General features: G+C 39.9%; 1 protein-coding gene across 1 annotated transcript; it reads right to left on the bottom strand.

Annotated features, from left to right (window-relative positions):
- On the bottom strand, positions 1 to 14,200 carry LOC121430724. The gene is made up of 5 exons (XM_041628093.1): positions 13,481 to 14,200; positions 6,457 to 6,673; positions 6,062 to 6,202; positions 1,389 to 2,429; positions 1 to 801 (listed from the first exon to the last, which is right to left on the bottom strand). The coding sequence occupies exons 2-5, from the start codon at positions 6,662 to 6,664 to the stop codon at positions 653 to 655; spliced, it is 1,539 nt and encodes a 512-aa protein (XP_041484027.1). The 5' UTR covers positions 6,665 to 6,673; positions 13,481 to 14,200; the 3' UTR covers positions 1 to 652.
- Between the last annotated feature and the right edge of the window lie 1,240 nt (positions 14,201 to 15,440).

Genomic DNA, 15,440 nt, shown 5'->3' with positions numbered 1-15,440 from the left:
AAGTTCGGAATTAACCAGCAGGCGCAGCTCTAAGCTAACCATGGCATTAGTCGGCTGCCGACATTAGACAGATCCAGATATGAGATAGAGTTTACGCCATATACCTAAAACCTTTACAAGGGCACCGGCAATTTGAGGGTGTTGATAGCAACGCAAACGACCACGATTTTCCATATAGTCCGAGTGCATACGTAGTCTTATTCCAAAGACGAAAGTCCTGTATTGATGTGCGGATCCGAGATGGGAAAAATAATTTCTCGACCGATGTGCAGGGTGAATGACGGATGGGAATACACGATTAGGAGGCGCCAAGTCAATATCAGAAGAAGGGACGACTTAAGGGCGGTTCCTTCGGAGAGGGATGCAAGGGCCTTACTTTCCACTGCGTGTGTACTTCAATGTCAGGTACGAGTCGGGTACTTCGCTAGAAGTACCTTGAGGACGTAAATAGTAGAAATAGTAGGCTACTGGCAGGAAACACTCGAAAAGATCCTGCCGGGTGATCATGTGCTCAATTCTGTCCTGATCATAAGTGAGATAATCTTTCCCAGAAGATGCAGGTGTATAGGAGATTAATTGAGTCAGAAAGAAGGGGAATCCTTGTATAAAGCAGATCGAGGAACAGCCTCAGGTGCATTAATCCTTGGAAGAATTACGCAGATTTGTTAAAAACTGACTCGGTATCCGATCTCCTTTTCAAGAGTAGATATATGACTGTTACGTTGACGGTGAAACATGCGCTACTGATTCCAGTTATCATGAAGACTTTGGTGTAGGACTGTGTGAAATCCAGCAAGGTGCCTGCATGAGGAGAACATAATATATTTTAGGATTATTAATTCTAGAGAAAAGTGAATGTTCATCTTATAAGTTACTCTTTCTTTTCCTGTAAACTTTAATCAATATTCATTTTGCCGAAAAACATTTGAAAACACCACTCCTATATCTGATCACTTAGATATTCTGATTATGGTAATTTCTTCCAGAAGAACTCCTCTCATGTATTACGAGCTTTTTGGCTTTATTGTGTTAGAAATTATCTTATATTCTCTGGAAATTGGCCTTTGAAAGGAGCCATCATAATAGTTTATTCATCTAACTATTTGAAACTGGATTTCATTCATTCATTTGAATTTCGTTTTTCAGTGACTCCATCCTAATTGGCAATTGTAGTAATCATTCTTATGACGGCGAAACAAGAAGGCACCAGGCCGAGACTGAAATGATTGTTTTCTTGTTTTTCATCTTACTACTGCAGGCCCTATTCTTGTATGCTATTTTCGTCACTTGAAAAATCAAAGCAAGGCATTGATCAAAGGGCTGTTCGACCCATTAAGCCTATATGTCTCCCCTTATACTCGCCCTACTTTATATCAAGATTATCTTACCTGTGAAAATTCCAGAAGAGATACTGCCAAAACCATGAGCCAGCAGTATCAGCCCAAGGCCGAAACCGAAGTTGCTTTCATCTCTCAGAACGAATTTCAGATAAGTTGCACCGGACGTGTCCTGTATGAAAAAGCAGACTCCCTGAATAAATGCCCAGACTGAACGAACAAGGAACGATTCATCGGTAAAATCCAAGAAAAATGTCAAACTGGTTATAAAACCGACTACGATATAAATTTTGATCATGTCGATTTTCCTAACGAGTAAAACGACTACAATCAATCTGCCAATTAATCCGCCGACACCACCAATTGAAGACAGAAAAACGGCCCTGGATGAACTGATTCCGAGGTCTTCTGCGTGAGGCACCAGGAACAATACCCAAGCGTCGAAAGCATAAACATTAAAGAGATACGATGGGATGCATATCAAGAAAAGGGCTTCATTGGCCAGGAAGGGTTTACAGCGTGATATTAATAGCGAGCAGAATGTTTCATGAGAACCATCACCATGATCCTGATGATCATCAGTGGTCAACCTGCTGTGCTGCTCTTCAGGCATGTCAGGATTGCTTCCACTATGTTGCTGCTCATTTCGGTGAATATCTCCATCGCCATATGATAATAATCCCTCTTGTTCATCAATCTCAGTTGCATCCTTTCTTGATTCACCTGTCGTCCTTTTATCTTGTTGACTTCCTTCAATCTTTAGGCTGCATTCTTCACCGTCGCAAAGTTCATGACAGCAAACCTTAGATGCATCTTTATCAGAAGAAGCCTGCTCAGTGACATGGTCTCTGGTATTGTATATCGGTTTTCGAATAACGGCTGCCGCTGCCACCAAATGAAGCATGATTCCCCCAAGTATCAGAAACACCCCTTGATAACCGTAAGCTTCCAGCGATCGTTCAGTAATGATAGGTAAGAACATTATCCCCGTTGTTATACCGAATGATGCTAGGGTATTGGCCAAAACAAAGTTCTCCTTAAAATATTTGTTCAACTGGAGCGTAATTGGTAAATATACAAAGGATCTTACACCTGAAAATATAATAGAGAATATCACAAAAATACACAATGAACATGATGGATCACTTAAAATCAAGGTACATCATTTCCCCTAATATTACTGCTCGTATTCTGCCAGACGAGAAGGAGAATATTTGTTTTTAATATATCTTAAAAAATGAACAAATATAAGCCTGGATAATATTGCGTAGCACGCAATAAATAATTGAAAACTCATAAACATGATAGTAGTATTTGGTGGTCGTCAAATTGAATTTAGTTCAAGTGTGCAATTTGTTGGTGTCACAGTTGATGAATATCTGTCATGGAATTATCAAATTACTTAAGGCCACCGCACACCTTACGACCCGACTAGTCTGCGACTGGCTTGCGACTGAGTAAGGGGAGATGAATCGCATTAAGCCCCGACACCGCACACCTTGCGATCCGATCTGCGACTCACGCATGCGCTTTTTGCCATAGCTACCGTGTTTCCACTTGATCAGATCGGCTTTTGGTTCAGAACCAAAAGCCGATGCTGAATCGCCTTTTGGTTTGCGTTTACACGTTACTACAGCCGATGCAAGAACCTGAAATGATACGCACCAAGTCACCAACAATATACGTCATAATACATGTAATAAAGACAACTCTGGATCAGTGCGCTTACAATTACGTCACGATGGTAAAGTAAATGAAATGCGCACAAATTGCCCATGCAGAATCGGTTTTCTGTTTACACGTTTTAAAAATAGCCGATTCTGCATCGGCTCGCGGTTAAGAACCTACTACTTTGGTGGTGCAAATTGCCGGTTCTGAACCGCGAACCGATGCAAGTTTAACGCGTTTACACGATATGAAAAAGCCGATGCTGAGAAACTGCGCTTACATACTGCTGCGTATATGCGCGTTGTTTATCATACTGTCGTGCAACTCAACTGTCTGATTGGCTGGAAGGTGGATTGAGCTGGCGATCCAGTCATAAGGATTCGACATGTCAAATCCTTCCGATTTTTCCTTGCGACTTGTCTCTGACCAGTCTGCGACGCTCAAGCTGACAAAAGTTGTGACGTCACATCTCCCCTCACTCAGTCGCAAGCCAGACGCCGACCAGTCGGGTCGTAAGGTGTGCGGTGGCCTTTAGCTATGTGTGTTCTAAAGTATCCCAACGTTGGATTGTTGGCAGAAGTACATTTCTTCCCTCAGCAAACATTGGTTTCTTTCCCGGGGGAGGGGGGGGGCACTTACATTGGCGAGTGCATGCGCGACCCCAAAAAACACGTAAAAAGGATGTCTTTTTCAAGATAGGGCAATATAAGGGTGACACAAACATTAAAATAATGAAAAAAGGTTGTATATTTAGCTAGGAAATTTACGTGTTTAGGGTCAGATTTGCGAGGTATAAGAAATCGAGACTAAAATTGTTTATAAAGGATGTACTTTTTGCCCCAGGAGTCAACACTACGTGTTTAGAGTACGATTTGCACGAGTTGGGCTGTACTAACCCAATCATGTAGGTAAAGGTAAAACCAACGACCGACGTCCTTGTTTGAAATATCGCTGTACTTGTTTAGGGGTACAATTCAGGGAATACTTGCCAATAGTATCGTTTTGTTTCCAATACTTGTTAAGAGTAGGGTTTTACACGCCAATACTTGTTAAGGGGTGCATTTTCAAAATATGGACAATACGTGTTTAGGGTGCTTTTTGAGATCTCATGGTCGCGCATGGTATCCACTCGTGAATGGAAGTCCCCCCGGGTTTCTTTATTACAACGCTCTAATTGTGCCACATTTAATGTATTGTAATGTTGCTTGGGGGTATACGTAAAGGCCCTATCTCACCAACGGAGACGTCGCCGCGACAGTCTCCAACTTATCAGTCGCTGCAGTCGCGGAGACGTCTCGGAGACAAAAATGGCTTGCGCTCTCACCAAGGAGACGTCTCGATGGAACGTTTGAAAGATCATACACCTGACTTGGAGCAGGAGGAGGGATATCAGCACGCGTTCAGTCACGTGGTTTCTGAAGTGGGTCAAACAGTGTGAAGAAGTGTCGCGGAGACGTCTCCGCAATGTATAATTTTTTTGGTCTCCAGCAGGTCTTCGCGATGTCTCTGAGACGTCTCTGAGACATCGCGGAGACATCGCGGCGACGTCTCAGCAGTCGCGGATATCATTAGTCTCCGAGACGTCGCAGCAACTGATGGAGACTTCTCGGAGACGTCGCGGAGACTAGAAACAGTCTCCAAAAATATTAAACATGTTTAATCTTCTTGCGACTCCTCGATCGGAGACTCTGCAATTTTCATGAGACGTCTCAGAGATGTCGCGGAGACGTCTCTGCAACTAGCAAAATTTGTAGTCGCGAACTAGTTTCAAGCCCAGTGAGATACCCCCTTAAAGGATTCATGTTCGCAAAACTACAAGTTTTTCGAAAGAAAGCTAATAGATATGTAGACAAAAAAATCAACTTATCTGGCACCGAGTTTCCCACTTTTTTATTCTCAGTCGAATGTGTTAACATTCAATGAAATGGTCTCGTTGAGTTGTGTCGTTTTCATGTCCCTACATTGTTTTTTTTTTTAATAAACTTGTGTAGTTTATTCTAAGATTCAACACAAGTCAGACACATCTTTTCACCCACTCTTTGCTAGAATTAATGCTATGGTGAAATCCTTCAGAACATTTTGCGTTAAAGAATAGAATATGAGTCCCTGGTGATGAGCAACAGCAGTACCTTGGTTGCTATGTCATGAATACCTATTTGATTTAATACCAGCTGTAGGTTGCACTTGGGTGTCACATGTTTGGAATGTGAAGGTGTGTGTGGGTGCGTGCGTATGTTTGGGTGTGGGTGATGTTTCTGTTGTGATCTTTATAACTATAAATACTTCGTAATTTATAAGTTATTCATAATCATAAATTTAACAACACAAACATTATAATTTACAAGGTATTTATTACAATAAAGATCAAAACAGAAACATTACCCAAATTTTGTAAATAGTTTTTTTTATAGTTATTCCATGTTCGAGTAAAGTATCATATGCATGCAGGGGCCCCTGATTTCAAGCTATGCTTCTTTTAGGGTCCCGAACCTGTCATTTTCAGTTATTTATTATGTAACACTTTGTTTGTACTTTGCACAGTGGTTTGAATTAATTCCATTCAATTCAATGGTGCTCACACAGCGCTACTTCCTAATTACCAAATTCAAGATAAGAAATAAATGCAAGCGTGATGGATGCCTGGAAAGAGAAATTGGTACACCTACGGTATGTCAATCTGTGTATGTTGTCAAGCCAAGGCGAGCGATTGGAATAAAGACTCGAGTCATGGAGAGGAGAAGAAAGAGAGGAGGAAGAGGGGAGGGGGGGGGGGTGTAGAGAAACTAAGCCATGGTAACATTGGATGGGGCGTTACAAGAAACGTACTTTCATTTTCTAAATTAATCGATCAATTATCTCAACGCAAATTATTAGATTTGCGTTCAAATGCAACACAAATGTTGTTGCAGCAACTCATTATGGTTGATTTTGGGACTTGAAGTTAAATTACAATCGAACGTATTTCATTAAGAATTGAAATACAACGACTATTAATGTATTGCAACGCCCCCCCCCCAAAAAAAAAAAATTATTCACCATTCCATACACATCTTTACCTGTAAGTCCGAGAAGCACACCGAAAACAGTGAGGTTGTAAGTGAAGCCACATGATATTAGACACACTGCTATTATTACCGCTCCTGACATAGCAGCAACACGATGATCGACCCTCTCAAGCAACAAGGAAGTAAAGGGACCTGTCAATCATAAGCACGATAGATCATACTGCATTATGTGTGTGCGTGCATGGATGTTTGATTTTGTTTTAAGCATTTTAAGCATTAATTGTTCCATCATTATTTGTTTCAGTGGTTTGTAAATAGGTCCATGGTGTAATGTAGTTGTAAGCGTCAGAGGGAGATTAGGGAAGCTGTTGTGCATGTATCAGGCAAAGTGGTATGTGCGGATTTAGCTAAAGAGAGACAAGTGGAAATATGAAATGAAAACTTACCTAAAAAGAGCGTGATTGTACCAGGAATACTGCAGATGAATCCTAAAGTAGCGTAATTCGCGCTGAATCTATCAACCATCTCAGGGAGGATAACACCAAAGGATTTGGGGATGCCACACCACATATTGATCACGAACTTGGAGAGTAAGATAGCGTAACCCCACTTCCAGTTAGTGATTGGGGTATTGTAACGATGGGATTGTTCCATTCCTGTTGTCTGTAAAGATAAAAATTAAATTGAATAACAATGATGCTAATTCCTATACTAGTTTCCTCACATTTCACCCGTTCAAGACCCCACGTCTTCATGGCTAACTGCATACAAGTACCTTTTCCATCAGTTCATTTCTGCTCGCGCTTCGCATTCGTAGTTATTATTTAGTTGCATACACATCTTTTTCAGGATAACAAACATTGTCCAGAATGTTCATATTTTAGGAAAAAATGCATAAGATTTCGCATTATATAAATAAGGATTATGATATATGTTTATGTTGATTTAAATGAATAAAGCTAAGAAGTGGAAATTAGGATTACCCCTTCAAAAAGAAAAAAAAATCATCTTCGAGCGGCCGATCTGGGAAAAAAATTCCGCCCCCCCCCCTATTGGCGAAGGCTGGATCCGCCCCTGGGGTGGGGATGTTTTTTTTTCTTTAAATCATTGTAAATGAATAGGCGTTTTCCTTGTAAACAGCAGCGTGAAAAATAACCAAAATGAGCTAGTTTGTACATCTTGTATTGTATGGGTTATCTCTTGTGTCAATATTCCTTTGAGGATTTATAACGATGATTCAGAACTTTTCTTAGATTGGAAATGTCCAAAACAATTACCCTTTTTATGATACTTCTATAGTGAAGCATTTGTTGAACATGACTAAAAATTTAAACATCGGGGGTTATCATTTAAGGGATTACGTTTTTGCAGTTAAATGTTGCCAGCTTATTGAGGAATATTCTCATTGACAATCAAATTCACATATTTGCACTTAATGAAATTAGATTAGATGATAGCATCAACGATGGTGAGGTACTTATACCAAATTATGAAATAATCTGTAAAGATAGAAATAGAGTAGGAGGTGTAGTTGCAATTTAAATCCACGAAACTGTTTTTTCGGGGTATACAGTCTGAGTGAGTTGGGGCGTGTCACAACTATTCCAGCTCTCTCCTTTAAATTGGGCCCGAGTTAATTTCTGAGATTTGTTTTATACCAGTTTTATTGTTGTTATATATTACTGATCTTGCTAGACCATTTTCAAGTTGAGAGTTTCTCTGGTTTTTCTGTATTAAATTATTCCAGATGTATCTGCCATCATTCTCAGGTATCGTAGTAGCCATATTTTAACACAGATTCAAGTCAGGGTTCACACGCTCTTATTCTTGTCCACATAACTGTACCCATGCATTCAGTAGTGAACCATTAGTTCTGTAGAGGAGCCTGATTCTTTTGAATACTACAAAAATATTACGTAACCGCAGACTCTCATTCATTGAGTAGGTAGCTCTCAGAGTAGGTATTGGGTCTTGCTATCTTGGCACTGATGTTATGTCTGCAGTAACTCATGTTGCAGCGATAGACCTGAAGTCGGTACTCGGTACTCTGATATCCATGGCATATATGTATTGAAGTGTCCTTAGATCCATTGCCATATGTTAAATACGTTGGTAAAAGAGTGCCATATTATAGTTCTATTTCAATTGAGTTTCAACAAATGTGAGGATATACATCCCAATCTAGGGCCTTCCTCTAGCAATGAGGATCCATAAGCCAGTTCGTAGTTCCTTTCTGCGCATGATCAAAAGATTCTACGCATGATCAGAAGTAGGTCATTTGCACTAAAGTGACATGGCGCTTTAAAATCTAATGAGATAAGCACCAACTTTGATGTCTTGATTATTCATATATTCTTTTGAATTGTCGTTTTCATTTACATCCACAAAAAACAACAATGCTTCCACGAACGACTGGTATTTCACATGTCAAGTACATTGTGCAACATGCTAAGATATGCATTCAAAGTAGGAGTGCAACAGGTACCTTCATTAAGTGTTCATTGGTGTGCTATTCTAGTCGTCTGGTCTATTCAATTTCTTCATCCTGCTATGTAAGGCAAGCTTACGTAATATCTTGCTTTGAAATCTGCCTATCATGATGAAATAAATGAAAGGTCATTTGACCAAAATTGCCCATGAAGTAACTACGAACTGGTCTATACATGTATGTATTGTTGATAAAAATATCTATGTCCCGATCGAGGGGGCCTGTCAAATATATCGCTGTACAGTACACACGCGCGACCCCAAAAACCGAGTTTAAAGGGATTTTTTTTTCAGTTTTGGACGCGGTCCGCGCATGAACTCGTTAAGGGTATCGAAAACACAGATTTTAAAGAAAAAGGGTGTTTTTAAAAGACTGGTCAATGGTAAATCGCGGGGTCAAACGTATTTAGGGTATATTTTTCCCCAAAGCTTTTTTTTAAAAGACTATAGCCAAACGTGTTTAGGGTATGTTTTTCCCCCAAGCTTTTTCCCCCGAGATCATATTTTAGCGACAACTTGTTTGGGGCTAAAATGTGTAAATAAAGCACGCGAAAAACTTGTTTAGGGGGTTATTGTGCACACAGAAAAAAACTCGTTAAGGGGGTGTTGGAAATTACTTGGTCACGCATGTGTACAGCAATATATTTGACTGCCCACCCCCCCCCCCGGGTCTATGTCCAATGATGGGCTCGTCGTGGTCTAGTGGTTCTGACTCTCGCCTTTCAAACAGACGGTCGTGGGTTCGAAATCTAGCCATGCCGTGTTTTCCTTCAGCAAGAAATTTATCCACACTGCTGCACTCGACCCAGGTGAGATGGGTACCGGCAGGAAGTAATTCCTCAAAGAGCTGTGCGCACCAGAATCGTTAGACTAGCTTAGCCGGGGTAATATAGAAGCGCCTTGAGCACCTAGCAAGGTGGATACATGCGCTATACAAATCCTATATTATTATTATTTATTATACTCACACACTTTGTTAACTTGAATTCGAAACAATTAAGAAAAGTAGCAATACAAGTATGGTCAACTTTGAGATATTTAGGCATTTGCAGGGGTCGTACGAAACGATGTCGTAAAGGAGGGAGGTGCAGACGTCGTCTACAACCTCAAGAAGCTGAGAAAGGCTTCGTGACTCCTGCACTATTGAACGCCAGATCGCTGAACAATAAACCCCACATGTTTTATTTCGTGACATACGCCTTTTTTAATGACTACTGAAAGTGATTGCCCCGTTTAATGTCTGAATGTAAAACATTTTCAGTCCGTGCCTACGTCCGCATTAGTGGATTGGTGAGATATGTCTGCCTCGCATTCATTTGGTGGTGAGATATTTGTCTCTTCATATATATATATATATATATATATATATATATACATATATATATATATATATATATATATATATATATATAGGCCTATGTGTGTGTTTGTGTATGGGGGGGGGGGGGTGAGTTTGTTTTATGTGATCGAGCACTTTTGGAACGTTGACTCACGATTTTGCCCCCCCCACATATGACAAATGGAATGACGCCCCTATTAGGTCACCATACCTGGCAAATCGAGGGCGCCCAGTAAAGTGACTCAAATTCTTTGCTCATGCCCCCCCCCCACACTGTGACCCATGGCACGCCACTGTTGGGACCAACACTGCAGAAAAATCAAACAAGTTTGTTATGAACGGTACCAGGCGCGTACGCAGGATTTTGGAAAGGGGGGGGGGGGGTTCGAGCTGATTTTTTTTTAAATCTCCCGCCCAGTCTCTAAAAAGTGATGAGCGGGGGGGGGGGGGAGGTGATGATTTTTTTTTCATTTTTTTCAGCGCTGCAAATAAGACAATAACATTTAAGTGGGGATGGGTATGCAACAGTGCGGTCATGACCCGCGAGCGAGCAGAAATGTTCTCGTTTTTGCGTTGAAAATATAACCTTTTTGTCAATAGTTTGTTGGTATCATAGTCGATGCTACATGTCCTTCGGATCGTAGCACTCATGATATGAAGCGTGCCAACACTTACAGAGCGCGCGAAGCGCGCTCCCTAGGGGGTGGGTGCAGGGAGGGGGAGTTTCCCCCTCCCGCGCGAAGCACGAAGCTTTTAGTGTTTCATAAATTAAAATGAAAAGGAGCCGTTTCTCTTGTCTCTAGTACCTCCAATTCGGTTGACTATATTGCGATTTTGAACCTTGTTTTCAAAAGTGATTGTAAACGCACAAAAGAGGTATACAATGGAGGAAAATAAAATGATAATAACTCAGCGCGAAGCGCGGAAACTAAAGTGATTTATCAATTTTTCTTGCCATAAAAAGGGTCCCGAGAAAAGGGTATTCTCAAAGATATATTGAAACTTTCTTTGGAAAGATCAGATTTGATTACAAACAATTTAGCATCAGTGCATATTTTTAACTCGCAAAACAGAGGAGAAGATTGGTAGAGGAAGATATTCCTCCCCGCGATGAGCAATGAAACTCTGAAATTTCAAAGGGCGGACGTTTCATCAAATGTAGATATCTCTAATACCCAATCGTCTCTAATTCAATTGATTTTCTAAGATTATTGAACTTCATTACAAGGAAAATAGTGCGCATAAAGTTGAAACTTCTGTGATTTATTGAAATTATCTATCTATATAATAAAGGATGATTAATTTTTTTTACTTATCCTGAAGCGCTTCATTTTGAATATAAAGAAACTTAAGTGTCATTCAAAATTTCAAACTGAGGGCGCAAAACAGGACAGGAGATGAATGTATACAGGGGAAATGACATGAAGTTTAATACAATCTGATAAAAAAAATATTGTACTTTTTCATTTAATACGACACGAATTCCACACCTTCCTCTTTTTAAATTAGGAACCTGTTTGCCCCCAAATTATGGTTGTTCATAGTAATGAGCTGAAAAGCGGGAGAAGCTGACTTTAAGGAGGTGACGGCAGAAACTGATATAAAGATTTTACCCGCTCGGAGCCGACCAGACCAGAAGTTGCGCGATCAATTGAAAAAAAAAGATAACTTCATACATTTACTTCGGCCTAACCTTACTCAAATTCATGCCCTAATGTAAACAATTTTACCTTTAACTGGCAAGAAGCACATAGCTGAGGTGGAAAAACAGGGTTAGAGAAAAGGTGGGGGAACAATGGAGAACTTCAATATTGTCATTTAACCGCGCGCAGCGCGGAAGCAAAATTCATATATGAATTTAAAGCAAGAAGAGTGAAGGAGTTTCTCTTTTGAGAAAAAAATAAAGAATAAATAGAAAAAACACAAAGCTACCTTTCTTCCCTTTCCTTCCTTCCTTCCCTTTTCCTTTTCTCCTCTCCTTTTTTCCCTTCTTTTGTTTTCTTTTTGGGGACTTTTTTTTTGGGGGGCGACCGCCCCCCCTGGCTACGCGCCTGGATATGGCCTTGATCAGAACACTAGAAACTTGAGAAATGTCATGAATAATTACGAGCGAGCGGAGCAAGCGAGCCGAAATATTTGCGTTTTTCCGTCAAAACATACAATTCTTCTCAATAGCTTGTTGGTAATGATTACATATTAGTTGATGATACATGTCCTTCTGCTCATAAGTGTCATGATATGGCCTTGATCAAGAGACAAAAACTTAAAAAATTTCATTAATGATTACGAGCGAGCGGAGTGAGCGAGCCGAAATTTTCGCGTTTTCCCGTCAAAACATACATTTCTTGTCAATAGTTTGTTAGTAAATCAAGTATTAGTCGATGCTACATGTCCTTCTATTCGTAACACTCATAATACGGCCTTGAACAGGAGACTAGATACTTATGGAATTTCATAAATTATTACGAGCGAGCGGAGCGAGCTAACCGACATTTTAGCGTTTTCCGTCATTTTGGTTTTCATATTGGTAAAACATATTTTGTAAGAAAACGTATGTCTTTTTCTTGGTTCACTTGTATTCATAAGTATACATCATCATAATCATGTATGGCCTTGTTAATGGCGATACCGTGATCATGTCGGCGACATGCGGAAATAAAAGATATAATAAAATGGAGCGAGCGAAGCGAGCAGAAATTTTTGCTGTGTTTTTCGTCGGAAACATGAGATTCTGTTCATTATTGCTGTCATATACATTATTGGGTAGGGGAACTGTCCGAACCCCCCCCCCTTGCGTACGCGCCTGAACGGTACTAAAGAAAACCTTATTGTCAAATTCAACCTTTTCGCATGAATTTTGAAGACGTGCATCGTTTACCGAATAGTGTACTTCTGCCAAGGTGCTTCAAATCCTTGCTTTGCGAGGCAGAATAATAAAAAAGTGCTCACAAACATGATAATTCAAAAAGTCAACGATGAATGTCCTTTCAGTTATTTATTCATAAATAAGTGATTATTTTTACTTTGTTGCAACACCCATTTAAATCAATGCTTTTTATGTCCAAAATTATAATCATTGACAATTTTTTTTTCGAAAAAAAACCACAATAGTAATAGCCAAATTTTATAAAGCGCTTTTCCTAGAATGGCTCAAAGCGCGTTACAGAATATTATTACCCCGGTCATTGGATCCATGTCAATCCCGCACGAAAAGTGCACAATTTCCACTCCCTGGGGAGCATTCCTTGCATTCATCGCAGCCTCATTATGGCGCTGGCAAAATCAAACATACAATATCTTTCGCATCCTACCGGGTACCTGGGTCGAGAGTGGCAAAATGTGGATTAACGCCTTGCCAAAGGACGCTAAACCGCGCCGGGGTTCGATCACACGACCCTCTGTTTACAAGGCGAGCGTCAGAACCACTACACCACGGCTCTTCCACACAAATACAATAAACAGAACAAAATAAAAAATAAGTATAGGCCTACGTAAAATAAACAGAAAAAGAAAATACGAATCGATTGTGGTTAACGAACTGTTTCCTTTTTTCATTTATTGTTCGAAATTCTAAAAAAAAACACGATTCTAACAAAAAAAATTGTGAATTAAAGAATAGAATATATGAACTTTGAGCAACTTACTCTATGCAACCGCGTAGAAATATCTACCTTTCGTCCCTAGGCCATGCATGTATACCAACAACTTTGTGCAAACTGCATGTTTTAAACTTTGAATGCAGAAAAGAGCAGATTCGATTCATACTGACACTCGTTCAAGGTATGTCTACATGGACCTATTGCAAATTGGTCCATGTTCGAACAAAGGCCAGAAAGACTTACCTCACTGCACTCAGTTATTCAAGGAGATTCGCCGAGTACTATCGCTTCACTTTCACGTAAAGCCAATGCATTCTTGGTATCCACCAAATGCTACATGCTTGAGTGCACCTGTGTATTCTTTTGAGAAAATGAAAGCTACGTCCAAGAATCCATTTTCATTCGTTGTGACCCCAACCTTTCTACCTGCAACATCATGTTTTGCTCGTAAGTAAATTGCTCATGTCTCGATAATGAGGGGCGAATCCAGGATTTTCCAAAAAGAGGGGGATGGCACATTTTCCAAGGAAAAATATGACAAGCAAAAATAAAAAAGGTTTTAACCAAAAATTAAGGACATTTCATCCACACAAAAATTTGACAAGCAAAAAAACAAAACAAAACAAACAAACAAACAGGGTCTTCACTTAAATTCAAAGGGGGACGCAGGCCGGCTTGGCCCCCCAACCCCAGGACCAAAATCCAATTGAAACAAGTTGGATTTTCCAACTGGTTTCAATTGATTTTTAACTGGAATTTAACAATTTCTAGTTGAAACCAGTTGGGCAACTGGAAATCCTAAATGGAGCCAGTTGGGTAACTGGAAATGACTTCCAACTGGAAATTATTTCTAATTGGAACTAGTTGGGTAACTGGAAATCCTAACTGGAACCAGGTGGGCAACTGGAAATCCTAACTGGAATCAGTTGGGTAACTGGAAATTATTTCTGACTCGAACCAGTTGGGTAAATGGAAATCCTAACTGAAACCAATGGGTAACTTGAACCAGTTACCAACTGGAAATCCTTAATGGAACCAGTTGGGTAACTGGAAATGATTTCTAACTGGAACCAGTAGGGTAACTGGAAATCCTAACTAAAACCAGTTAGGCAACTGAAAATCCTAACTGGAACCAGTTGGGTAACTGGAAATCCTAACTTCAACCAGTTGGGTAAATGGAAATCCTAACTGGAACCAATTGGGTAACTGGCAAATCTGGAGATGACTTCTAACTGGAAATGAAGAATTGGAACCAGTTGGCTAACTAGAGATAAAACTGGAACCAGTTGGTGAACTGGAAATCCTAACTGGATCGAGTTGGGTTACTGGAAATTATTTCCAATTTGTTTCCAATTGGAAACTTTCCAGTTACCCAACCAGATCCAATTGAAACCAATTAATTTCCACATTATCTGCCAGTGTGAACAGTTTATTGTGTTATGAGATTCACCATCATTTACAATGTATCTATTCAATTCTTTTCAATTTCCAGTGCCACACTTGTTGCAGATAAGTGTTTAGAACTCTTAGCAGTAAAAAACAATGTTCATAGATATTATAGATTATAATTACAACAGATTCAAAGATAATTAGTACACCACTTACTGTGACCAAAGTACATCAAAATGAAAATACCACCGCTGCCTATATTGGAAGATTTTCCAAAGAAATATATACATATGAAAGTCTGTATTTTACCAATGCCCTTTACATTGCTTTAAATTGCTTTAGAAATTATTTCTAAGATGAGTATAGGCTATGCATTCACTAACAAAGTCAAAGACAGTTTCCACAGGTGCATAGCAAGCAGCGGAAACTAGTCAGGGGATCTTCCACAGTCTACTTTAGGTAAGATAAGTGCTGGTTAGAAGCTGAATTTTTATATTGATGGCTAACCGCAGTCGAAATTATTTTCCCCTCCGCATTTTGGAATAAGACTTCGCATGCGCGTGAACTTGTCTTTACAAAATTGTGGTCATTCTCGTTGCATCCCATGATTCATTCA

This window comes from Lytechinus variegatus, chromosome 17 (genome assembly GCF_018143015.1).
Source record: "Lytechinus variegatus isolate NC3 chromosome 17, Lvar_3.0, whole genome shotgun sequence".
Lineage (NCBI taxonomy): Eukaryota > Metazoa > Echinodermata > Echinoidea > Temnopleuroida > Toxopneustidae > Lytechinus > Lytechinus variegatus.
This window is presented reverse-complemented; position numbering and strand designations above follow the sequence as displayed.